General features: G+C 39.4%; 1 protein-coding gene across 7 annotated transcripts in view; it reads left to right on the top strand.

The window, feature by feature from the left end:
- FANCD2 (FA complementation group D2) overlaps positions 1-27121 on the top strand; it is a 57010-nt gene that overhangs the window by 17896 nt on the left and 11993 nt on the right. For 4 of the 7 annotated variants that reach the window (XM_038565662.1, XM_038565664.1, XM_038565666.1 and 1 more), the window contains exons 16-33: positions 1672-1806; positions 3778-3909; positions 5038-5145; positions 8569-8678; positions 9585-9642; positions 10315-10434; positions 11301-11374; positions 11642-11788; positions 12751-12851; positions 13280-13395; positions 14806-14914; positions 15964-16074; positions 16328-16440; positions 17411-17554; positions 20300-20416; positions 21776-21904; positions 22258-22376; positions 26242-26352. In XM_038565662.1, coding sequence (XP_038421590.1) covers positions 1672-1806; positions 3778-3909; positions 5038-5145; positions 8569-8678; positions 9585-9642; positions 10315-10434; positions 11301-11374; positions 11642-11788; positions 12751-12851; positions 13280-13395; positions 14806-14914; positions 15964-16074; positions 16328-16440; positions 17411-17554; positions 20300-20416; positions 21776-21904; positions 22258-22376; positions 26242-26352 — 2054 coding nt within the window. Of the gene's footprint in view, positions 1-1671; positions 1807-3777; positions 3910-5037; positions 5146-5476; positions 5706-8568; positions 8679-9584; positions 9643-10314; positions 10435-11300; positions 11375-11641; positions 11789-12750; positions 12852-13279; positions 13396-14805; positions 14915-15963; positions 16075-16327; positions 16441-17410; positions 17555-20299; positions 20417-21775; positions 21905-22257; positions 22377-26241; positions 26353-27121 lie in introns of those variants that run through there. The other 3 variants (XM_038565667.1, XR_005374617.1, XM_038565668.1) reach the window with 3 other exon arrangements.

Here is a 27121-nt window from a genome sequence, read left to right as displayed (position 1 = left end):
CAGACGCTCAACCACTAAGCCACCCAGGAGGCCCCTAGAGAAGTTATTTTTAACCTTTCTTACCTAGTGTGGGATTCTTAACAATACCACCTGTGCTGGATATTGATTTTCGAAAAGCTCAATATACTTCATAACAGGATTATTTCTTGACTGAGACATTATGATGTTAATAAAACCAACCTAAGATTGGTGTCTCCTCTTCTTAGATGAAAGGTGACAAAATTTGTTGATGTTGAACTGATTAAACTCAAGCCCCAAATTATTTTTTATAGGAAATGTTTTTAGTTCAGGTCTTCTAATTACGTACTTAAATAACTTGATTTTTAACTTAAAATGGAAGGCTTTACAGCTCCCATATAAAGATTTTTTTCTTCTTAGTTTCAGCCCATTGTTCAAGTGCATTGAGATTTTGAAATCTTAACTTTGCATTATCTAGCTCTTTGTGATTTGCAGCTTTGATAAACTTGCCTTCTTTATCCTGTTCTTTTTTTTTCTTTATCCTGTTCTAAGCAGTTTTTAAAAACCCTGAGCATAAAAGGACCAGAAGAATGCAAATAGAAACATAATTATGCATCTATTAAACCATCCGTATTTGCTCATTCAGTACTGTGACTCTTGGGTGATTATTTCTGTTGAAATGTAAACCATTTAAATTAGAGTTGTATAAACTAGGAATGGTGTTTCCCGGTGAATTTTCAGATTATTAACAGCATGTACCTTCTTAGGAAACTGGATAACCAGTGGTTTAGGGGGCTTGGCTTAGGAGCCAATGAAAATATACAGTTGGGTCTTAAGGTTTTATATTTAGGAATGAATTTAATGTTTGTATTATTTTATCTTATAATCCTTTCTGTGCTTATTTCTGGCAATGATATGTGTTTTGGGCTATAATTTTCCAGAAGGCAGAAACCATATATAATTTTTTTTTAAAGATTCACTTATTTTAGAGAGAGGGGAGGGGTAGAGGGAGAGAGAAATCAAGCAGATTGTACTGAGTGTGGAGCCTGATGGGCTCGACCTCACAACCCTGAGATCACGACCAGAGCCAAAACCCAGGAGTCAGACACCTAACCAACTGTGCCACCCAGGCACCCCATATATAATTTTGTATGGAATTTTCCTAAGCAAAGCATTATACCCAATTCAGGATTTAAGATTTTCTTTATTGTGATGGTATTAGTAAAGAAGCTAGACTTTAAACTGGTTATTTACTTTGAGTCCATTAATGTCCATCTTCTGCCTTATTGCTTAGACATAATCAGTTCTTTTTGATCTAAAGAGAAATCAATTTAACTAGTTTTGAACTTTATAGATTGATTTCAAATATCCCCGGGAAGGCAGTATGATTGAGTGAGGAAATTGGGATTTAGAAGATCTGGATTCTAGTCCCAATTGGGTAGATAGGAAGGATGCTACCAGGCTTATAATTTATAAGTTCTTTCAGCTTCCTGGTCACTTCTTATCCATACATCAAATCCCACTGATCCTGAGAAAAAACTCAGAATTATGAAGGGTAATTTTGAGTAAAACAAAGATTTAAGTTTCCTTAAGTTAAAACGAGAGTTGGTGAGAAGAACTCTGACATCCTAAAAGGGCTATTAGCAAGTCTTGGTTCTGTAATAACTAATTTCCTCACACAGCTTTATTTTCTCTTCTCTTTTCCCCATCAAGGTCCTTAAGGATATTTGTCCATCCATTCTATCACTGGCTCAGAGTTTGTTGCACTCCCTAGACCAGAGTATCATTTTGTTTGGCAGTCTCCTATACAAATACTCATTTAAATTTTTTGACACTTACTGTCAGCAGGTATGTTGAAATATTTATTTTGGAAGGGAGGGAACAGGAAGAAATGAAATTCCAAGTGACTTGCATATTATATGTTTATTTCTTGTTGACTGGAAGGCATTTAAGCAAAAAGAACTCTGAACTGAAAGTTGGGAAAACTTAGTTCTATTCTTAGTCTAAGTAAAATGAGGAGACTGGATTGGAGGATCTAACACTGCGTTTTGAGCTCTAAAATTCCCTGAATTTAAAATGAAGGTCCACATCCAGTCTATTTAAATAAACCATGGGGGTAAAGAAGATGTGGTATATATACATATATATATATATGTATATATGTATACACACACACACAATGGAATATTAGCCATCGGAAAGGACAAATAGCATTTGCTTCGATGTGGATGGAACTGGAGGGTATTATATGCTGAGTGAAATAAGTCAATTGGAGAAGGACAATCATATGATTTCAATCATGTGTGAAATATAAGAAATAGTGAAAGAGATTATAAGGGAAAGGAGAGAAACTGAGTGGGGAAAAATTAGGAAGACAAACCACGAGAGACTCCTAACTCTGGGAAACAAACAAAGGGTTGCGGAAGGGAAGGCATGTTCCCACCTGGGATAACTGGGTGACGGGCACTAAGGAAAGGCACTTGGTGGGATGAGCACTGGGTGTTATACTATATGTTGCAAACTTTTTTTTTTTTTCTTTTTAAAGATTTTATTTATTTATTCATGAGAGACACAGAGAGAGACAGACAGAGACACAGGCAGAGGGAGAAGTAGGCTCCATGCAGGGAGCCTGATGTGGGACTCGTTCCCAGGTCTCCAGGATCAAGACCTGGGCTGAAGGCAGGTGCTAAACCGGGGAGCCACCTGGGCTGCCCTATGTTGGCAAATTGAATTTAAATAAAAAATTTTACAAAAAGGAAAAGCATGGCTGAAAGGGCTGGGGTTATTGGGCAGTTTTCAGAGTATACAGGAAGAGAGCATTATTAAAATTTAACTGCGGATGATCAGCTGCCAGTTGATCCTGGAGTAGTTCTCTAGAAAAAATTGTGGTGAAAAACAAATGAAAGAGAAATGTCTGAGGATGTGACCCAGAACCCATCAATATAAGACACAAAATTTAATAGCACATATCCAGAGAGGGAGGGCTGTACTTATGGAAAATAATTATGAAAAGAACAGAATGTCTTATTTTGTATTTTTTGTGCATGCTATACTATTAACAATGTGAAAACATTTGAACAAAACTTGTAAAAATAAAGACAAATCTTTAAAGATTTAAACAGCAATAACAATAAAAATAAAGCAGAGCAATAAATTCAGCTAGCATGAGCTAGCTTCTACAGTTGAGAAAACCATGTGGCTCAGTATGGAGCAGCAGTATAATGGAAAGGGGGAATGGCATACAAGGTATTTTTTTGAACCATCTTAATGTCTTAGAGATACTGTCATGGCTCATGTTTGCTTGAAACATAGAAGTCTAACCTGTAAAAACCTTTAACTTCTTGAGTTGCATCTTTTTTTTTTAAGATTTTATTTTTAAGTAATCTCTATACCCAACATGGCGCTTGAACCCACAACTGCAAGATCAAAAGTTACACCTTCTAGCTGAGCCAGCCAGGCACTTTGAGCTCCATCTTTTTAGTAAATTTTAAACAGATTAAGTACAGCCATAGCTTAAAAGTACTATTTAATGTATATGAAAAAGAAAGACATGCTAGGGAAGGAAGATCAGGAGGGCTTAGATAGTGCTCACTGATAAATCTTAGGAAATAAGTCAAGAATGGATGTCATGTAGTTAGGTTGGCATAATCCTCAACCTCCTAAATCCAACATTAATGAAAAGTAAATAAATAGACAATGGCATAGGGCAGGCTGGGATTTTAACCAAGTTGAGATTGGAATGGTCTCAAGCATTAACCCTTTTAAGATGGCCATGTCATATTTTTATTCACACTGTTCTATTGACTCTTTATCGTATAGGAAGTGGTTGGTGCCCTGGTGACCCATATCTGCAGTGGGAGTGAAGCTGAAGTTGATACTGCATTGGATGCCCTACTAGAGTTGGTAGTTCTAAACCCATCTGCTATGAGGCTGAATGCTGTCTTTGTGAAGGTATCTGTCCCTCTGTTGACATATATTGAGTCCGTTTTCTTTCTTGCATGTATCTGAGGGATATCTGGCATCCATTAATTAGCAGCAATTTAATTCCTATTCTAGATACTGAGCACTATAATTGGTAGGAGAGGGTGGGAAGGAGGTGAAGTAATGGGCAAATAATAGAAAAAGAATAACTCATTTATGTATGTATTAATGCATTCAGCAAATACTTCTTTGTACCTATGTGCAGGCTCTACTCTGGGTGTTCTGTATATAAAACTTAGTTCTTGCCTTTGGTGATAGTGAAACGTATAAACAAGTCACTGTAAATACAACATGAGAAATTTTGAGAAAGATAAAGTGCTATAAATACACCAGAGTAAGGATAATTTGGCCTTGGAAACTGGGTACTTCTTCAAAGACTAGATTTGAGTGATTTTTGAAGTTTGGGCATGATTCGGTAAGAGAAAAAGGAAGTGCATCTAGGCAGAAGACAGTTTAAACAAGCTTATTGGCACCCACGTCCATGAAATACCTCAAGGATGACAAGTAGACTGGCGTGGTTGGCAAATGGGACATATGGTGAGGGTTGGTGGGAGGTGAGGCTGTCCCACTGACATAGGACAGTGTCAGATTATGATGGGTCTCAAATACCATGCTAAAGAGTTTCAACTTTATAGGCCATAGAGAGCTATTAGAAGCTTTTAACAGGGAGTTGACATAATCACGTCTGGGCTTGGAATGGCAATTGTAGGTCATGTTATCCCCATAGTAGGGATGAGAAAGCTGAGGTTTTGCCCAAGGTCAAAAAGTATTTCCCTTATGACTTCTTCCACATCTGTAGAGAATGAATAAGTAATTCATGGAGTGGAAGCTGAGAAGGCATATTATGATAAGGAATAAAGTCAGAGATACAACTTCTGCAGAGTAATATTTTCACTGAGAAGGGAAGGGTGGAGAAGAAGAATAGGGAGAAACTAGGAGATACATTAGGTTGACTAACCCTTTGGGATCTGAGCACAGCTTGAGAGAACTTGAGCTTTTGTGGTTATCTGGATGCCTCTTATGCCTGTTCTAAGGATTTTAATTTTCTTATTTACAAAAAGAAAATATTAGTTGCTAACCTAATTTTTTTTCTCATAGGGCATTTTAGATTATCTGGATAATATGTCCCCTCAGCAGATACGAAAACTCTTTTATATTCTCAGCTCACTGGCATTTAGCAAACATGAAGCCAGCAGTCACATCCAGGTAACAGGCAGTGTGTTGAGAAACCTTTAAAACTTTAAACTTCTATAATTAAAATTCACTGATCAAAATCACTCTTACCTGTGTACAAGGTAAGAAATCAAGTATATAGCCATAGTCTAAGCACTTACTCATTTTTTTCTTACTATAAACATTGTCTACTGTGTACCAAGCATAAAGATGGTAAATATATTAGACCTTCTACCCTCAAGTAGCTAAGTCTGTTAGGGTAGAAATGGGTCTGTAATCAGCTGACTGTGGAACTGAGTAAAAAAAGCTGTTCAGGTTCTGTACTGAGTGCTGTGGGGACACAGAGAATGACCTTGTTTTCTAGGGAACATCTACATCTGTCGTGAACTACTTCTGGACTTGCTTTCATTTGTGGACACCATTCACTGAGAGAGTCGGCAAAAGGACTGAAACAGGAGATTACATTGCAGTCATAACACACCTCTTTTGTATCTTTAGTGCCACCCCGTGGCAGTAATCTATACTGGACTGTGACTTTGAACAGCCAACACCTTTTGTTAATTAAAAAAAAAAAAAAGCAAGCGAGGTAATATACATACATAGCACAAAATTCAAAAGGTATGGAAGGTGGTGAAAAATAAGTTTCCCCCCTCCCCTGCAATCAGTCCTCCAGGCATCTGGTTCGCTAAAGGCAATCACCTTTAACTAGTTTATAGCTTTCTGAGCTGTCCTGGACATTTACAAATTTGTATTTAGCTATATTCCATTCCTTATCCTTTTGTTCTGCATCTTGTTTCATTTAGCAGTGTATTTTGGAGATGGCTTCATATCAGTAATATAGAGCTACATCATTATTTTAAAGATTTTTATGTATTTGAGAGAGAGAGAATGCATGTGCAAGCAGAGGGGAGGAGCAGAGGGAGAAGCTGACTCCCCGCTGACCAGGGAGCCCCATGCAGGACATGATTTCGGGACCCTGGGGTCATGACCTGAGCCGAAGGCAGATGCTTTACTGGCTGAGCCACCCAGTTGCCTTCATTATTTTATTTTTTAATGTTGGTAAAATATACATAACAAATTTTACTATTTTAACCCATTTTTAAGTGGCATTAAGTTCATTAAGAATGTTGTGGTAACTGTCACCATTGTCTATATCCAGAACTTTTTGTTATCCCAGAAACTCCATCCATTAAGCAATAACTCCCCATTTTCCTTCCTCCAGTCCTTGGTTACCTCTAATCTACTTCCTGTCTCTGAATTTGCCAGTTCTGGGTACCTCATTTAAATAGTCATATGAGGGATCCCTGGGTGGTGCAGCGGTTTGGTGCCTGCCTTTGGCCCAGGGCGTGATCCTGGAGACCCGGGATCGAATCTCACATCAGGCTCCCGGTGCATGGAGCCTGCTTCTCCCTCTGCCTGTGTCTCTGCCTCTCTCTCTCTCTCTGTGACTATCATAAATAAATAAAAATTTTAAAAAAATTTGTCATATGAGTGCTTGCTTCGGCAGCACATATACTAGTCATATGAGGGACGCCTAGGTGGCTGAGCGGTTAAGCATCTGCCTTCAGCCCAGGGCGTGATCCTGGAGTCCCAGGATCGAGTACCACATTGGGCTCCCTGCATGGAGCCTGCTTCTCTCTCTTCCTGTGTCTCTGTCTCTCTCTCTCTGTGTCTCTCATGAATAAATAAATAAAATCTTAAAATAAGTGAATAGTAATATGAGGGGTGTCTAGGTGGCTCAGTTGGTTAAGCTTCCAACTCCTGATTTCAGCTCAGGTCATGATCTCGGGATTGTGAGATCAAGCCCTGTGTTTGATCCATGCTGGATGTGGAGCCTGCTTAAGATTCTTTCTCCCTCTCTAAAAAAGAAAGTAATAATAAAATTCATTGTCTTTTCACTCTTGATAGTGTCCTTTGATGGAGTGGTTTTTTTTTTTTTTTTTTTTTTTTAAGATTTTATTTATTCATGAGAGAGAGTGCAAGGCAGAGACATAGGCAGAGGGAGAAGCAGGCTCCATGCAAGGAGCTCGACGTGGGACTCGATCCCGGGACTCCAGGATCACGCCCTGGCCCGAAGGCAGGCGCTAAACTGCTGAGCCACCCAGGGATCCCCCTTTGATGGAGTTTTGATGAAGTCCCAATATATCTTTTTCTTTTGTTCCTTGTACTTTTAGTGTCATACTTAGTAAAAACCATTCTCCAATTCAAAGTCATGAGGATTTTTCCCTTTATTTTCTTCTAAGAGTCTTACAGTTTTAGCTCTTAAATTTAGGTTGTTGATTCATTTTGAGTTAATTTTTGTGTATGGTTAAAGGTAAGGGTTCATTTAATTTTGCGTGGGTGTGGGTTGTGGGTATCAAATTTTTTCAGTATCTTTTGTGTGTGTGTGGTTTTTTTTTCAGCACCTTATATTGAAAAGACTATATACCTTCCCATTTGAATGGTGTTAGCACCTTTTTTTTTTTTTTTTTTTTTTAAGATTTTATTTATCCATTCATGAGAGATACAGGGAAAGAGGCAGAGACATAGGCAGAGGGGAAAGCTGGCTCCATGCAGGGAGCCTGATGCAGGACTCTATCCCAGGATCGTGACCTGAGCCGAAGGCAGACGCTCAACCACTGAGCCACTCAGGTGTCCTTGATCTTAGCATCTTTACAGAAAATCAATTGACCATATATGTGAGGGTTTATTTCTGGTCTCTATCCATTTGTGTATGTGCTTCCTATGCAGGTAGCACACTATCTTAATTGCTGTGGCTTCATAGTAATCTTGAAATTGAAAGATTGTAATAATTCCAAAATTGAAATTTTAAAGAACATGTTCTTTTTCAAGATTGTTTTGGTTATTTGGGGTCCCTTGAAATTCCATATGGATTTTAGGATGAGTTTTTCTATATCTAAAGAATTCTGTTGTGATTTTAATAAAGATTACAAAGAACGTGCACGTCACTTTGAGTACTATCATTATCTTAACAATATTAAGTCTTCCAATTCAGGAATATGGATATCTTTCCATTTATTTAGGTCTTCTTTAATATCTTTCAACATTGTTTTATAGTTTTAATGTATAAGTCTTTTGTCTCCTAGGTAAATTTTCCTAAGTATTTTTTTCTATTCTATTTTATTATTTTAGTTGAGCAGGCATCAACATTACAATAATTCACATATCCCTATCAAGCAAGTATTACAACAATCACAATGACTGCTGTTATTTTTGAACATCTGCTTTATTTCTGACACTGTTCTAGAACATTTTTTAATTTGTCTCTCATCCTTCCAAAACCTTCTCCGTTTTATAGATGAAAAAAATTGAGACTCAGAGATGAAATAACTTGCAAAAAGGCCACACAGTAGATGGTAGAACCTTGCTGCTTTAGGTGTTTTGGCTCCATTACCCACAGGCTCTTGCTGTACTATTCCAGCATCTTCATCTTTCTCTACCATGTCTTCCTTGCAGGATGATATGCATCTGGTGATACGAAAGCAGCTCTCTAGCACCGTATTCAAATACAAACTCATTGGTATTATTGGTGCTGTCACCATGGCTGGCATCATGGCAGCAGACAGGTATGCATGGAAATTCTGACTTCTGTGGCTCAAGGTCAGTTAATCAGGTTGCCCCCTTACAAATAAGTATTACATTACATTGTAGATGTCATTATAATGTTAAGCATTAAACCCAGAATAAGAGTAGTAAGCAAATGTTTGTTGCAACTTTTCCATTCTCCCTTCTAATTTTGACTGTAAATACTTCATATAATTTTTACAGAATGTGATCATAATCATTAGAGTCTGATGGTTAAAAACCGGGGATTGTTAAGAAATAAAAGAGTAGAAATGTTTCCACAAAAGGGGAACAGAATATCCTGGAATGCATTTTTCCTGCATTAGCACCTCTCCCAGGCACTAGAATTATAGGTTTCTCCATTACTGAGTTACGCTGTCTGGGACATCATTCTGTTGGATACAAATAAGGTCTTCTTGTGGATTTTTTTTCCGCCCTTGCACTTTGATGTCACAATTGTAGCACCTAAAGGAGCATCAGAGTTGGGTCTTGATAAGATGTTGCCATTGCAAAATGACTTTGGATTTCAGTTCATGCTCCTTAGAGATAATTTGTTAGGAATTCCTGGGACCTCAGGAGACATTCTTAGAATTGGCATTAGTAATTCACGGAGGCTACATAGTGTACTGGTTAAGAGTTCATTCTTTAGAGCCATACCACTTGAGAGCATTAACTGCTTAGAGCGGTGCCCAGTGCTTGTTCTTAGGTTATTACTAATTTAGTGTGCCCTGAAAAAAAACTGAGATCTGCATTGTTTGCTCTAATCCACATTTTGTATATAAATAGTCCTCTGTGCCTTCATGCACTTTTATCTCCACCCACATCCCAGGGATGGCAGGATTCATACACTTATTGCCAGTTCTTACAAAATATTGTAAAAGTGAAGCTAAAATTCCTTATTTTTAAAGTAGATCTTCAAATTTGACCCAAGGGAGAACAGACCTGAGCAATGAAGAGTACACACAGGTGAGTTCTTATAATGTAGTTGGATATGATTATGAATAACTGAGGAATTGCATCTGGTCACTGTCAGTTTACCAGAAAGAGTGCTTTTTTTTTTCTTTTTTTTTTTCCAAAATATGTTTTCCTGAATTCATGGCTTTTGTGATTTGTACCACTCTTATGGCACCTAGAATCTGATGGCATGGGTTCCATTTATTTCTGTATTTATCTAACTTTCTTAATTAAGTTGTAAATTCCTATAGAGCAAGAAAGTGAGCCATGTTCATAGAATAGCAAACAGCATAGGGACAAGTGAGTGTACAACTGGAGAATTGGAGATAAAGCTAGTTCAGAGGTAGAAAACAGAGTGCCTTCCTTGAATGTGAATCAAGATATTTTGACTTAATTTTTTACATAGTAGCAGTCTTTAAGGGTTTCTTAGCATAGACATGACATAACCAAAGCTTTGCGATAGAAAAATTAATCCAGTTTTATATTTCCAATGAATTGGAGAAGAGATATTAGAAAGAGTTGGGCTTGTCAGGAAGCTCAGGAAAACCTCAGGTGAGTGGTAGTAAGAGCTTTGCCAGTGAAATTGGAAGGAGAAACTTACTACTAAATGGGGTGAATGGTGTTTAGGAAATGTTGGCAGCCCAGTTGGCAGCCCAGTTTACTCTTTCTCTTTGGCTACTCCAGGTGACCTCCTTGCTTCAGTTAGTTCATTCTTGCAGTGAGCAGTCTCCCCAGGCCTCTGCACTTTATTATGATGAATTTGCTAATCTAATCCAAGGAGGAAAGCTGGCTCCAAAAGCCCTGGTAAGGCCCAGAATCTTTTCTTAAAGCAGTGAAGCAGGGAAAATGCTTTTTATTCCACATTCTTCAAGACCTTCTGTCTGTTACAGTGCAAAAATAGATCATCCTGGGGATCCCTGGGTGGCGCAGCGGTTTGGCGCCTGCCTTTGGCCCAGGGCGCAATCCTGGAGACCCGGGATCGAATCCCACGTCGCGCTCCTGGTGCATGGAGCCTGCTTCTCCCTCTGCCTGTGTCTCTGCCCCTCTCTCTCTCTCTCTCTCTCTGACTATCATAAATAAATAAAAATTAAAAAAAAATAGATCATCCTATGAGCTCTCCCATGTTCTAGTTGGGAAGGCTGTTCTGACTTGCCCTAACTCCAGCTTCACCACTGAGGCCTCCTTCACATAATAACAATAGTAATAGTAACAGTGAGGATTATAATAGTATTGTTGATGTTGTTGATAGCCACTATGTATTCTATGCCAGGGACTGTGTTAAGCATTTTTCACGTGTTATATGTTTTCCACTTCATAATAATGGGGCACATAATAATGTTATTCTCTTCTTAGAAATGAGGAAACTGGGGCGTCTGCGTGTCTCAGTCAGTTAAGCTTCTACCTTTGGCTCAGGTCATGATCCCAGTGTCCTGGGATCAAGCCCTGCATCAGACTCTCTGCTCAGTGGGGAGGAGTCTGCTTCTCCCTGTCTCCCTCCCCCTACTTGTGCTCTCCTCCTCTCTCTCTCTCTCTCTCTCTCTCAAATAAAATCTTTTTAAAAAAGAGAAATGAGGAAACTAAGGCTTAGAAAGAGTATTAGTTTGTCTAGGCTCTACAGCAAGTATACCATGGCCTATATAGCCTTGTTTGTTTGTGCTTACTTTCTGAAGGAATGGGTTGGGCAGACCATCCTCAATGATTTCCAGGATGCCTTTGTGGTGGATTTCTGTGTTTCTCCAGAAGGGTAAGTACTGTAGACCCACTAACTTGATTGTACTGGTGAAGAAATTATGTCAGTAGTTGGTACAAACACTAGAAGACTCTTGACCTCTGCCAAGTCTTGCCCAGTCTTCTTTCTTCCCAACACCCCAGGTCCAGAATTGCTAAAAGCTTCCACTTGTTCTTTCTCTTTCTCATTTCTTCTCATAAGAGGGAAGGTTGGTTTGTTCTAACGGATTCCCATGTGAACATGCATACTCTTGGGGCATCAAATTCTGGGTTCTCTCCACAGTGACTATCCATTTCCTGTGAAAGCTCTCTATGGACTAGAAGAATACAGTAGTCATGATGGGATCGTCATCAACCTCCTACCACTGATGTTCTCTCAGGACTTTGCAAAAGATGGGGGTAGAATGACTTCAAAGGAATCAGATCAAAAGTCAGTGTACTTTGTCTTCTAAAACTTCTGTTGTTGTTTTGAATGTTTATGGGGTATTCCACACTTTTTGCAGTCTGTTGAGAACTTGATGGAAAAGGGTTTCTGGGGTGCCTGGGTGGCTCAGTCAGTTAAGTGTCTGCCTTCAGCTCAGGTCATGATCCCAGGGTTTAGGGATTGAGCCCTGCATGGGGCTTCCTGCTTGGCAGGGGGTCTGCTTCTCTCTCTCTCTCTCTCTCTCTCTCTGCTGCTTGCCTTGCTCATGTTTCTCTTTCTCTCTCTCTCATTCTCTCTCACTTTCATTCTCAAATAAATAAAATCTTTAAAAAGGGGAGGGGTTTCTCCTTAGGTGGTATTTGGAGGGATTAGCAAGGATGAGGGAGATTCCTTGTTTTTTCTTGGACCCTGTGGTTGGGGTTTGCATTGCCTCATGAAAGCCAACAACTCTAGTGAGGCTGTTTGTGTTTCTGTTCCTTTCTCCAATTAACATACTTGTTTGCCTTTGCCACTTTCCCTCCCTCTTTCCATCTTATTTCTGCTTCTAGTAACTCACAGATAATCACTTTATTCAGCCCCTGCCTTCTTCCACATTAGTTCATTGTTTATTTGTTGAGCATCCATTAAATTCCTTGACATGTTTCTTTATTTTTTTTTTAATTTTTATTTATTTATGATAGTAACAGAGAGACAGAGAGAGAGAGAGAGGCAGAGACACAGGCAGAGGGAGAAGCAGGCTCCATGCACCGGGAGCCCGACGTGGGACTCGATCCCGGGTCTCCAGGATCGCGCCCTGGGCCAAAGGCAGGCGCCAAACCGCTGCGCCACCCAGGGTTCCCCCTTGACATATTTCTTAAAAGTAGACATTTATTTGGGGCAAAACTCTTTAATTATAAGGTTAGGCTCCCTATAAACATGTTCTAATATACTTATAAAGTATTATTTAGAAATGGACTTTTCCTTCCCAGAGTGGTGTCTCCGTTGTGCCTGGCTCCCTATTTCCGGTTACTGAGACTTTGTGTGGAGAGACAACATGATGGAAACTTGGAGGAGATTGATGGTTTATTAGGTATAGGATGAAGTTATCACATCCTTTCTTCTTTGTAACCTTTCTTTGATAATCTTAAGGAAGGAACAAACCAGTACATAGTGTATGTGGGAAGGAATTTTTTAACTCCACAGTGTAGAATAGCAGTAATAATTGAACTCCAAAGACAAAATAATACGTACAGATTTCTGTCATGTTGACAAATCAGTCATCATCATAGTTCCTCATTGCTTTCTGGCCCTCGCCTCTAGTTTTGCAAGTACTTCTTAATTATATTTAATTTTGCTACATGATATGGCAGTAATTTTGAGACTAACCAAAGCTTGACTTTCAAATACAAGTTAAAGGGGAAAGTAAGTAGAAGGAGAGGTAGGTGGCTCTAGGGGTAGCATCCAGGTTCCATTGACTTGAAATAAAGAGAGTTAAAAATGTTTGTTCTTTTCTTTCAGATTGTCCTATATTCCTCACTGACCTGGAGCCAGGAGAGAGGCTGGAGTCCATGTCTGTTAAAGAGCATTCATTCATGTGTTCACTCATATTTCTTACTCTCAACTGGTTCCGAGAGGTAAGCAGAGTTAATAGAACATTTCACCTATTGTCTGTAGTTCTTCTTGAAACTATTTCTTGGTTCTCATGGGACTCAAAAGTCTCTACTAAACACTAACCCTTATGTGCTTTTCCAGCTGTCATGTCCCATTTTCCCCCAGCTATATGTACGTTTTGGTGTAGCCAAATCAGAATACTTAGAATTCACCTAATGTTGTTCATACTTTACTAGTTCAAGCCTTTTTGTTGTATTTTTCCTTTTGCCTGAAATAAACTCACCTCCTCCATTGTGAAAATGTGATTCACCCTTTGCATGGGTATGTGCTTCATTATTCGATTCAGTGAGATCAAGTGAGTGATGGTTTTCCCCTTCCTTTGGAATTTTTGTGCTTAGTGAAATCCTCGATAGTGAAACATGAAAACAACAGTAATATCTTATATTTATATCTCACTTCCTTTCTAATGCATATTATTTCGAAGAATGTTCACTGAAATGATCTCTTCTTATCCTCACAATTATAATGTAGGCAGGACAGGTATTATTATCCTTGTTTTACACCTATGCAGTCACAGATACAGAGAGTTCAAAGTCAGTAAAAATAATCAAGTACTTACATTGTGAAAAAACTGGGCTTTTTTTTAAGATTTATTTATTCATGAGAGACACAGGGGAGTGGGGAGAGACAGAGGCAGAGACACAGGCAGAGGGAGAAGCAAGCTTTCTGCAAGGAGCTTGACTTGATGTGGGACTCAATCCTGGATCCTGGGATCATGCCCTGAGCCAAAGGCCGACACTCAACCACTGAGCCGCCCAGGTGTCCCCTTATTTCTTTATTTACATTATTTAATCCATATAACAACTGCATTCTCATTTTATAGTTGAAGAGGTAAAAACTCAGAAAGGCTAATAATGACCTGGCTAGGGTCATACAGCTAGTAGCAGTGTAGGACTTGTTTCATCAAAGTGTGTGCTCTCTAGTCACTATACTATTCCACTTGTTACTTAATTAGACATCAGTAGAACTAGGATTAAAAGTCAGATCTCTTGTATTGGCTCAGGGCTTTTCTTTCTTTCTTTTTTATTTTTTTAAAGATTTTATTTATTTATTCATGAGAGACACAGAGAGGCAGAGACACAGGCAAAGGGAGAAGCTGGTTCCCCTCAGGGAGTCCGATGTGGGACTTGATTCCTGAACCCCAGGATCACACCCTGAGCCGAAAGCAGAGCGCAACTGCTGAGCCATACAGGCATCCCAACTCAAGGCTTTTCTATACCTCTGTAGCATCTTTTGAGAACACCTTTACATTTACAGACTAAACTCACAGATCCTAGTGCTGAATAGCATTTTTTTAGCTCTGGATAAATGATGCAAACAAGGTTAAAATTGGAACCATTCCAAGTATGAGAATACAATTTGTACTTTTCCAGGTTGTAAATGCCTTTTGCCAGCAAACATCACCTGAGATGAAGGGGAAGGTGCTCACCCGATTAAAGCATATTGTGGAGCTTCAGAGAATCCTGGAAAAGTACTTGGCAGGTAAGGAAAAGTGTCTTATTATGGTACCTTTGCTAGGATGGCAGTGAGGAGATAATTTCACTTTTAAGCCAAGCTCAATGATAGCCATCCCCTACTCATCTGGGATAAGAAAAAGTATGCTCAACAAGATTTTAAAAAATGTTCTTCTTTGCTTAAGAAAATAAAAAATAGCATTGGTCGAGCCTTTTATAAGGTAACTTTTCTTATTTAGATGTCAACCTTTCAGTGCCCTTTGCTTTCCTGAACATAGTTATGAACCAGGAGTAAAGCTGAAAGATCTCTTAATACCTTCTGACCATTAAATAAACTTGTTCAAAGTGCTAGGTAGATTCTCTGGGGAAAACATAGAGCCTCTATCAGGCCCTCATTTAAGTAATTGTGTGTAAAACAAACTTCTATGTGACCAAATATTAGTATCTTTAGATTTTAGGATCCCTGGGTGGCTCAGCGGTTTAGTCCCTGCCTTTGGCCCAGGCCGTGATCCTGAAGTCCCAGGATCGAGTCCCACATCAGGCTCCCTGCCTAGAGCCTGCTTCTCCCTCTGCCTGTGTCTCTGCCTGCCTCTCTCTCTCTCTTTATCTGTCTCTCATGAATAAATAAATAAAATCTTTAAAAATAATAATGATGATGTCTTCAGATTTTAAATAAGGGTTAATTTATTTTTAGTTCTTATCTGCTTGGATATTTTATATCATTATTATTTTTTTTAAGATTTTATTTCATTATTCATGAAAGACACAGAGAGAGAGAGAGAGGCAGAGACATAGGCAGAGGGAGAAGCAGGCTCCATGCAGGGAGCCTGATGTGGGACTTGATCCCGGGACTTCAGGATCACACTCTGGACCAAAGGCAGGTGTTAAACCACTGAGCCACCCAGGGATCCCCCAATATTTTATATCATTAATGTCAGATAACTTGAATGTCTCCTATAGGCATTCAGCCATACTTGGTTCTGGAAGTTGATTTTTGACCAATCAGGTGGTGCATTCTAAATCTAATAGTGCTGTGTGGTTGGTATACATTGAACTTCTGTCTCCTCTCTTTTCCAGTCACCCCAGACTATGTTCCTCCCCTTGCAAATTTTGACTTGGAAACTTTAGATGTAACACCTCCTACTACTGCTGCTATTTCAGCAAAAATCAGAAAACAAGGAAAGATAGGTATGTTTTTTTCTTATTATTCTGTGTCTCCGTAGGAGCTACACTGTGTTCACCTAACCAAGGCATCAGTAACTGGAGAGATGATGTCACTGAACTCCTTCTTTGGCATTGTTATAAAAAGAACTATAATGTAGAGTTATAAAATTACCTTCTCTACCCCTAGGGAGTCTTCAGGGTGTTTCCTGAAGGCAGTGATATTTAACAAACATGATTATTGATTATTTGAGTCACTTTTCTGTTTTTGAAACAAAAGGAGGAAAGAAACGGAAAGCAGATGGCAGCAAAACATCCTCCCCTGATACACTTTCAAAGGAAGATAGTTCAGAATGTGACCCTACACCGTCTAATAGAAGCCAACTGGAAAAGGTACTGGAATAATGGGTTACCATGAAGGTGTGTGACAGCCAGTAAGATTAGCAGGGGTCCAGAATCATCTCTGCATTTTACAGAGAGAAAAATTAGAGAAAAGAGAGGGAATGAATTCTCTCGGCTCTGGGGCAGCGATCCTCCCAGTAGCAGAGTTAGGGTTAGACTCAGTCCTTATCACTAACACAAACTTTTTTCTAGTCATTTTCTTGAATGTGTCATTCCCTTTTTTATATTTCAACAGTACTTTGAATTCTTTCTTGTAGCATTTATCAGATTCTGTTTTAGGACATAGTTTTAGATGTACCTCTTTTAGCCTCTTTCGCCCTCTGATCCCAGATTATCAACTTCTCAGTGAATTGAGATAACATGAAATGCTTAGGACAATTTCTGATAATTAATAAACAGTAGTTCCTTTTTCCTGTAACTACCAATCACAGAGTAGGTTACATGTTTGTGATATTGCCTAAGCCACATGGACCCTAATTATTTCTGGTTTCTAGCTACTGTTTATTGTATGTTATATATAGCTCCTATAATCGTCTAAAAACCAAGGATTGATAGTAATATCTATATTTAATAGGTAAGGAAACTAAGACTCAGAAAGGGTAAGTGGCTTGCCTAAGGTCACACAGTCAATAAGGCTTGAGCAAGGATTTGAAGTCAGACCTTTCTGGTACCAAAGCTCATCATTTTCTGTACCATGCCATAATACCTTTGTTTGTCTAGTAGTTCATTCCTAAATGGAAGCCAACCAAAGGTCTTAGTATGTGACCCATATCCCAATTTTAAATTAGGTGCTTTTGTCTCAGGAATACTTAGGGACTTTGGTGAAAGGAAGGTGGTGGTTAGCTAAAAAAGTAACTTTTGCATCAAATGAATGCATAATTATAATTTGAAGTCTTCATGAAAAATCAGGCTAATATGGAAGCCTTATTTATTCTGTTGTTTGCTGCTGCTTTCTGTCCAGGAGTTCAAAGGGAAAGAAGAAAGGACATCAGTGTCACTACAGAATTACCATGCTTTTTTCCGAGAACTGGACATTGAGGTCTTCTCTATTCTGCATTGTGGGCTTGTGACCAAGTTCATCTTAGATACTGAAATGCACACTGAAGTAAGTGACAGAGCTGAGATTCTAGAATTTAATCTTGTTTCAGAAAATTTTTCAGCCCAGGGTACCTGGGTGGCACAGTTGGTTAAGCATCCGAGTCTTGGTTTCAGCTTGGGTTGCAATCTGAAGGTTTTGAAATGGAGCCCTATGTCAGACTCAGGAGTCTGCTTGGGGTTCTTTCTCCCTCTCCCCACCCCTCCCATTCATGCTTGCAATGCGTGCACACATGTGCATGCTCTCTCTCTCTCTCGCTCTCTCTCTAATAAGTAAATCTTTTTTTCTTTTTCTTTTTTTTTTAAGATTTTATTTATTTATTCATGGGAGACACAAAGTGAGAGAGAGAGGCAGAGATATAGGCAGAGGGAAAAGCAGGTTCCATGCAGGGAGCCCGATGTGGGACTTGATCCTGGGACTCCAGGATCACACCCTGGGCCGAAGGCAGATGTTAAACCACTGAGCCACCCAGGGATCCCCCTAAGTAAATAAATCTTTAAAAAAAAATGTCAGCTTTGTTCTTATTTTAAAAAGAGCACCATGAAAAAAAAAATAAAATAAAAATAAATAAAAATAAATAAAAAGAGCACCATGGCACTGAGAGAAGGTGGACTCTGGCTTCCAAAGGTTTTATATATAGTGAAAGTAAATGAATAATCATCCTCATAATCTTTTATTTAAGGTAAACAACCTAATTAATTAATTAGTTTATTTTTAAAGTAAGCTCTAGGCCCATTGTGGGGCTTGAACTCATGACCTTGAGATCAAGAGTCATGCTCAAGATGCCTGGGTTGCTCAGTAGTTGAGCATCTGCCTTCGGCTCAGGACGTGATCCTGGAGTCCTGGGATCAAGTCCCATATCGGGCTTCCTGAATGGAGCCTGCTTCTTTCTTTGCCTATGTCTCTGCCTCTCTCTGTCTCTGTGTCTCTCATGAATAAATAAATGAAATCTTTTTTTTTTTTTTTTTTTTTAAAGGGGGGCAGCCTGGGTGGCTTAGCAGTTTAGCACCACCTTCGGCCCAGAGCGTGATCCTGGAGATCCGGGTTCCCTGCATGGAGCCTGCTTCTCCCTCTGCCTGTCTCTCTCCTCTCTGTATGTTCTCATGAGTAAATAAAATTAAAAAGAAAAGAGTCACATGCTGTATCAACCCTCATCATCTTGATGTTTATAAATCTAAGCTTGGTTGTTGTTGTTGTTTTTTAAGATTTTATTTATTTTTCTTGAGACAGAGAGCACAAGCGGGGAAGAGGGTCAAAGGGAGAGGGAGAAGCAGGGAGTCTTGACATGGGGCTTGACCCCAGGACCCTGAGATCATGACCTGAGCCAAAGGCAGATGTTTAACCAACTGAGCCACCCCAGGTGCCCCTAAATCTAAGTTTTTTACAATCTGTTAGACATTATGAAAGATCATGCTAATGATGTGATCCTTATCTTAGGTTACTACTAATAGGCTATTTAGATTACTCTTGCAGAGAAGCACTGTTCTGGTTTATAAAGGTTAATACTGTTTTCACTGTTTAATGACGTTTGTTCAGCATTCATCAGATGCTTATCCAGGCCTTATTTATGTGTGCCACTAATACAGACATTGGCAATACAGTAGTGCATACAGCATGATGCTAGCTTTTATATAGCTCATAACCTAATAAAGGAAGCAGACATAACTAGCAATATGTGCTGTATTAAAGGTCTGAACCAAGTACCAGTGAAACTCTGAGGAGAGAATGGTATTTATAATGAAGTTGGAAGTAGACCACATTTTCAGAAAAGGTAACTTTTGATATGGGATTTCACGAGAGTAGTTTCTCCAGGTTAAAAAAATATAGGGGCACCTGGCTGGCTCATTTGTTAAAGCAGACAACTCTTGATCTTCTGGTTCTAAGCTCAAGCCCCCATGTTGGGCCTAGAGCTTACTTTAAAAAAAAATAGCATAGGGAGATGGGGTAACTGGATGATGAACGTTAAGGAGAGCAAGTGACATAATGAGTGCTGGATATTATTTATATAAGACTGATGAATCACTGAATTCTACCTCTGAAACTAATAATATATATACGTTAATTAATTGAATTTAAATTTTAAAAAATCTTGTAGGAAGAAAAATAAAATTAAAAAACTAAAAAGACAAATATTATGGAATTTACCATAGATTTTTATAAGAATTTAAGCTCCTTCACAGTATAGACAGTATCTACCCCCATCCAACCCCAGTTCTACATCAGCTTAGAGATTCTCCATAAATGTTCTTTTGCATGAACAGTTTGAAATGAGATTGCATTTGGCTCATTCTGCTTCTAGTAGTGTTATACCTTTATAGGGACCCAGCACAGAGTTAATAGTAGCAAAACATTAAGGGAAAGAAAATATGAAAGGATTATTTAATGAACAGAGAAAAAATGAATTTCCTTTGAATTAGTCGTTTTTTAACCCAGGGTACTTAGGAAATGCACCTTGAGTCCACAGCTCGAAGGATACAGAGAGACATTTACTTCTAGAGAAAAAAGTATGTCTTCTAAAACTATACTCCCTTGGATCCCTATTTTAATAATTTGAAATTCGTTTTACTTTGGGAATGCTTGACTTTTTGATTTGTTGACAGTACAACAGCCATTTATATGAAGCGGGGAAATTTCCCCCCTTTTTTGAAACAGTCAGATTCTTTAGCTATTGGGAAGAGTAAACATGAAATGTGTTCCTCCAAAAAGATGGCTAGGACATGCTTGGAGTTATCCTTTCTTTCCTCTTTGTGACAGGCTACAGAAGTTGTGCAACTCCAGCCCCCTGAGCTGCTTTTCTTGCTGGAAGATCTCTCCCAGAAACTGGAGAATATGCTGACACCTTCTGTTGCCAAGAGAATCCCCTTCCTCAAGGTTGGTATAGGCAGAAGCATAAACCCTGGCCTTAATGAATAACTTGTCCCTTTCTCTGGCATTGTGTTGGGTCACTGGAGTAAGCATGGTGGCAGCCTCGTTTCCAGAGCCTACTCACTGTGCTTTAGAAAGGAACTCTGGGGCACCTGGGTGGCTAAGTGGTTGAGTGTTTGCCTTCAGCTCAGGGCCTGATCCAAGGTCTGGGGATTGAGTTCTGCATTGGGCTCCCTCTGAGGAGCCTGCTTCTCCCTCTGTGTCTCTGCCTCTCTTTCTGTATCTCTCATGAATAAATAAATAAAATCTTAAAAAGAGAGAGAGAGAGGAACTCTGAAACACAGAAATAAAAAAAGCCACCCCAAACAGGATATATATTTCTAAATGCCCTGAGCATTCCTAAATCCTGTTCTTTACTTGGATTTTGCTTTTATTTATTTATTTTTTAATTTTTATTTATTTACGATAGTCACACACAGAGAGAGAGAGAGAGAGAGAGAGAGAGAGAGAGAGGCAGAGACACAGGCAGAGGGAGAAGCAGGCTCCATGCACCGGGAGCCCGACATGGGATTCGATCCCGGGTCTCCAGAATCGCGCCCTGGGCAAAGGCAGGCGCTAAACCGCTGCACCACCCAGGGACCCCTGGATTTTGCTTTTAAAAGCCTCCCAGGGGTGCCTGGGTGGCTCAGGGGGTTGGGTGTCTGCCTTTGGCTCAGGTCATGATCTCAGGGTCCTGGGATCGAGCCCCACATTGGGCTCCCTGCTCAAGGGGTAGTCTGCTTGTCCTTCCCCCTCTGTTCCTCTCCCTGTTCTCTCTTCTTCTTTCTCAAATAAATAAAACTTAAAAAAAAAAAAAAAAAGCCTCCCAAACTTAGCCCATGCCCAAGCCTCAGTGTAGTAGTAGTTGGCTATCTAGAGAAGGCCAGAACTTCACATGTGTCTATAATGTACAAATGTACACATAGCATCTGGTGAAGCAGTTGGATGATACTAGCAACAAAACATGAAGGTTTTAGGTGAAAACATTTAAACAGTATATCCAGTTATTTGATTTTTTGTTTGTCTTCATCAGTTGCTCAATGTTCTTACCAGCCTAGATGATATCTATTTTTGTATGAGCTTTATCTCATTAGTAATACAGGTTTGTACTTGTCACTCAAACATTGTACTCTATAAAAGCCAATCTCTTCGTGATTTGAAGATGGAACAAGATCCCTCTGTCAGAATAGAGTTTTAGGCAAGCAACCAGCTTCTTCTGTCCACTCCTATCTTGTGATACCATTCTGACTAAACTCCTTAACAAACTCTTAGTTTCAGAGAAGCTATCCAGCAGTTTCTTCCGCAGTAACTCTGAATTTATTACAGAGTAAAGGAAACCGGAATATTGGATTCTCACATCTCCATCAGAGATCTGCCCAAGAAGTTGCTCATAGTATTGTTCAGCTGCTGACTCCAATGTGTAACCATCTGGAGAACATTCACAACTATTTTCAGGTCAGCAGCCTATCTTATCATTATAGAAATTTAGAAATTTCTGGGGCACCTGGGTGGCTTAGTTAAGTGTCTGACTCTTGATTTCTGATCTGGTCATGATCTCGTGGATCCTGGGATCGGGCCTGTGTAGGGCTCTGTGCTTGGCAGGAAATCTGTTTGAAGATTCTCTCCCTCTGCTCCTCCCCTAGCTCGCTTGCACTTGTGCGCTCTTTCTCAAATGAATAAATAAATCTTAAAAAAAAAATTTAGAAATTACTAAGTGAACAAGATATTTCATTTTTGACTGAGAAATATTGAAGGAAAATGAGGGCAATTGCCAAAACAACTCTCTTAAAAACATTTTTCCTTTTCAGTGCTTAGCTGCTGAAAATCAAGGTGTAGTTGATGGCCCAAGAACAAAAGTTGAGGAGTACCACATGATGTCGTCATGCTATCAGAGGCTGCTACAGATTTTTCATGGGCTTTTTGCTTGGTGAGTAAGTGGCAGATAGTAGGTAGAAATAATCAAGTATGCACTTGTTTTATTTGACAGTCACCAGGGCACTGAGGTAGAGAAAAGAAGAAAAGGGCTTCAAAAGTCTTCTGTATATATGGTACTTGGGAGTTGTTTTTGGAGTGTTTTTATCTGCATCATTTCATTTTATCTTGTACCCTCTGTGTCTTATATGACCACGATTAACTATTTGAAAATTAGGTGAATAGATATTGGCTAACCTGTAACAGATCTAGTCATCTGATTCTTAGCCAGCTTTGCTGGCAGCCTTTCTATAATAACATTGGAGGGACTGTTACTTAAGTTGTTACTGGGGCACCTGACTGGCTCGTGGTGGAGCATGAGACTCTTGATCTCAGGGCTGTGAGTTGGAGCCCAACATTGGGTGTATTCTCTAGATTACTTCAAAATAAAATCTAGGCAGCCCAGGTAGCTCAGTGGTTTAGTGCTGCCTCCAGCCCAGGGCCTGATCCTAGAGACCCAAGATCAAGTCCCACGTCAGGCTCCCTGCATGGACCTGTCTCCCTCGGCCTGTGTCTCTGCTTCTGTGTGTCTGTGTGTGTGTGTGTGTGTGTGTGTGTGTGTGTGTGTGTGTGTCATGAATAAATAAATAAAATCTTAAAAAAAAATCTTAAAAAAGAATGTTAACTGAACAATTTGTGGATAAATTCCAGGTTATATGTTAAAGAGCTGAATACATTTTGAGCTGGGATATTTAGAGATATTTTGTGGAAGCAATGGGACTTCATAGGGCCCTGACGGATAGATGGCCTTTTGGGAGGTAAAGAAAGGGGCTGGAAAAAAAGAAAAAAAGGGGGACTGGAAGGCACAGCATGAATGAAAGTAGAAATGAGGGAGAGGTGTCCCTTAAATGCTTATGTTCCTCAAGGCTGGGCCCTGGCTCCTCCTCCTGTTATACAGGTTTTCTGGGCAATCTCACCCAAGCTTAAATTTGTGCTGAAATTTATCTTCGGAGCTACTGGCATTTATATCCAGCTGCCTACTCAGCAGTTCCTTAGGTGTGTCCTTGACACTTCAGACACATCACATCCAAAATGGAATGTATCATCCTCACCGCTGCTCCTTCGGCTTTGCCAGTGGTATGTAAATGGTACCACCAGTGTCTGAGCCAGAAACCAGCAGTTCTTCTTTGTCCCTTTCTCTACCCACTACATTTTCTCTCTCCCACATCGGATCACCAAATCCTATTAATTTTATCTTTTAAATAACTTCTAAATAGCCTGTTCCTCTCCTGCTGCACTGCTTTGAGACTCCCCTCATTCCTTGCCTGGACTAGATTAGTTTTATAGTTTCCAGTTGCCCTCCCTCAGTCCTTTCTTCACACAGCAGTCAGTGGTCTTCCCAATGCAAAGTCAGTCTTATTCCATCCCAGTTTTGGTTCTAGTTGTCCTTAGATTTTTCTTGAGCTCAAACTTTTTACCTAACTTCTAAGGCCTTTTGTTATCTCACACCTGCTCTTCCACTCATAGTCTTACATTCTGCCCTCCAGCTATGTTGAATTAATTTCAGTACTCTATATTGCTTTCACTGAAAGACTTTTCACACATCTTCATTCTTCTACCTGGATCTGCTTCTTGATCACCAGTTTTTTCTAACTTATCTCTGAGAACTGGATTTAAACTTCAACTCCTCAGGAGCATCTTCTCTGACCTGTAGGACAGGTAAGCCTCCTACCTACCCCTCTAACTCCCTGTTTTCTCCTAATACTCTGATATCTTCTTACAATAAGACTTACCACATTTTATTGTAATTACTTGTTCATCTGTCTTCTTTGCTAGACCATGAGCTTCATGGGAGCTACAACCAATCATTATTGTATCCCCAGTACTTAAAAACAGTGCCTGGCAAGAGATTTGATCAGACACCTCATCAAGGAGATACACAGATGGCAAATAAATACATGCAAAGATATTTAATAGTATTAGTTATTAAGGAATTCCAAGTTAAAATTACAGCATGGCTAAATCATGAAGAATTACCTGACCATATTGGTGAGGACATGGGACACTTGGAACTCTCATATGCTGCTGGTGGACATGTAAAATGGTGCACACACTTTTATTTTTTGTTTTTGTTTTTAAACATTTATTTATTTATTCATGAGAGACACACAGAGAGAGGCAGAAACAGGCAGAGAGAGAAGCAGACTCCATGCAGGAAGCCCCATGTGGGACTCGATTCCGAGATTCCAGGATCACGCCTGGAGCCAAAGGCAGACGCTCAACCACCGAGCCACCTAGGCATCCCGGTGCACACACTTTTGAAGCGGTTTACCATTTCCTTAAGAAGTTAAACATACACTTACCATACAACATAGCCATTCTGCTAGGTATTTACTCAGGAGAAATGAAAGTATATGTCTATACAAAATCTTATGCATGAATGTTTATAGCAGCTTTATTTGTAATAATCCCAAACTAGAAACAAATGTCTATCAACTAGTAAATGTATAAACAGATTTTCTTATGATGAAATACTATACACAGCAATATAGATGAAGAGAAGAATTATACTGAATAGAAAGCAAAATTGTATGAGTACATAGCATTTGATTCCACTTACACAGAACTCTAAGAAAAAAACATTTAACTTCATAGTGATGAAAACAGATCAGTGGCTGCCTATCACTGGGCAGAAAGATGGAGTGAAGGATGGATTTCAAAAGAATATAAGGAAACTCCTGGGCATAGTGGATATGTTCATTATTTCCATTGCAGTGATTATTTTGTGGGTTTATATTATGTCACCTGATCAAACTCATAAACATTTTAAATACATGCAGTTTGTATGCAGTTGTAGGTCAGTTCTATCTTAATAAAGCTGTTCCTCCCCAAAACCTGAGCTATAATAGGCCCTCAGAATATATCTATGGAAAGGCAGAACTACCACTGGTGATATGGAGATATTTCTATAGGAGTAGATAATCTAGGGGCTTAGATTGTGCTGGGCCTTGAAGGTCAGAAAAGTTTGAATGTTGTACAGAAAAGCAATTCTGGAGTTTTATAATTAGAGCCAAGGTATAATGAAATCAGTGTTTTAGGAAACTCTTTTTGACAACTGTGTGTAGGACAGATTGGAAAGGGATGAAAAAGACCAATCAAAAGGTGTCTCAGTGATCTACATATGTGATGATGATGATGATAATGATAATGATAAGGGCCTGGCTTAGAATGATGGCTTGAACTTGGGAAGGAAGGGACAGTAGGAACGATAATCTGAAGATAGAATGGTCGGAGTGTCTGGGTGGTTCAGTCGGTAAGTGTCTGTCTTCAGCTCAGGTCCTGCTACCTGGGTCCTGGGATTGAGCCCCACATCAGGCTCCCTGCTCAGTGGGGAGTCTGCTTCTCCTTCTCCCCCTGCTCATGCACTGTCTCTCTCTCTCAAATAAATAAATAAAAATCTTAAAAAAAAAAAAAAAGAATTATCAAGACTTATAGAAGAAGTAAGTTTTTTTTACTGAGAACTTTCTATGGAATTGATACTGATTTAACAATCAAAGAAATTATTTCTGTTTTTTTTTCTGGAGAGGAAGGCTGAGACTTCTCTAAAATGTAACAAATAAAAGATAGTTTTTTTCCCCTGAAAATAAACTTATGAGGACTGTTAGGTCCTTAAAGAAACACTGTTTCAGGTGCACTTCACCTTGTAGTGTGAGTCTCAGAGCTATAACTAAATTGGGTACCTGGGTACTTACAGTGCTCTAGTTCTCCTTTTTTCTCCATTGACTTACTGATGTTATAGCCTGGAGGCCAGGATCTTCAAATGCTGTCCAAGCAATTTTCCTATAAGTAAGCTCAATCATCTTACCCTGACTTTCCCTTAGGAATGGATTTTTTCAGCTTGAAAATTATAATTTATTGTACTCAGCCCTCGAGGTCCTTACCAACCGACTGAAGCAAGGAGAGCCTGACCAGTCCTTGGACGAATTGCTCAGGTGGGTCAGACTAAATATCCCAGAGTGTTGTCTCAAAAAATAAAATAAAATTAGCAAGAGGTATTGGAAATCACTTGGGTGTCTCTCTGTAGTTGTGAGGGAAATTGATGTTTTCAACTACTTTTCGTCAGTCATATGAGCTTTTTCATCTATGTATTTAGATAAATCCTGAAACATTAGAAACCATTGAACAAATCCTACTAAATCTTTGTGCATCCTGCATCCTGTAGTTGACCTTTTCAGGTAATGATATTGAAAACACTAGTGACCTCTAGTCAACTCTTGGTTATCCAGGAACCTACTCTGTCTCTCAGTAGGGTCAGATAATTAGGTAGCAGTAGTTACCACTGATTTCCCCCCAGTCTCAAAAGATTAGCCTACGCTGAGGGCAAGGCAGTAGAAGAGGGATGTGAGGAGGAGATCTAAGAGGCATGGCTCCCAGCCTCTATCCCAGCTTCAATCAGAGTGATTTCAACTTTCTCTCACTTCCTCTACACTGTCTCTGGGTCTGCAATCAATGCTTATCATCCCTACTTATAGGGCAAGCCTTTATTTACTTCATTTTAAATATAATGCTTTTAAATTTGTTTGACCTCCTTCCCATTATCAGTAAGAAGAGTACACCCTAGTTTTATTTCAACTACAATTTTGGATTATGACTCCCTATCTCCTATTATTTCAGTGCATTGAAAGCTGACCACATATGGTACACTTATTAAATGCACTGGTTTCTCTTATAATTTGCTTTCACTTGTCCTATAAACCTAGA

Source organism: Canis lupus, chromosome 20 (assembly GCF_011100685.1).
Source record: "Canis lupus familiaris isolate Mischka breed German Shepherd chromosome 20, alternate assembly UU_Cfam_GSD_1.0, whole genome shotgun sequence".
Classification (NCBI taxonomy): domain Eukaryota; kingdom Metazoa; phylum Chordata; class Mammalia; order Carnivora; family Canidae; genus Canis; species Canis lupus.
This window is presented reverse-complemented; position numbering and strand designations above follow the sequence as displayed.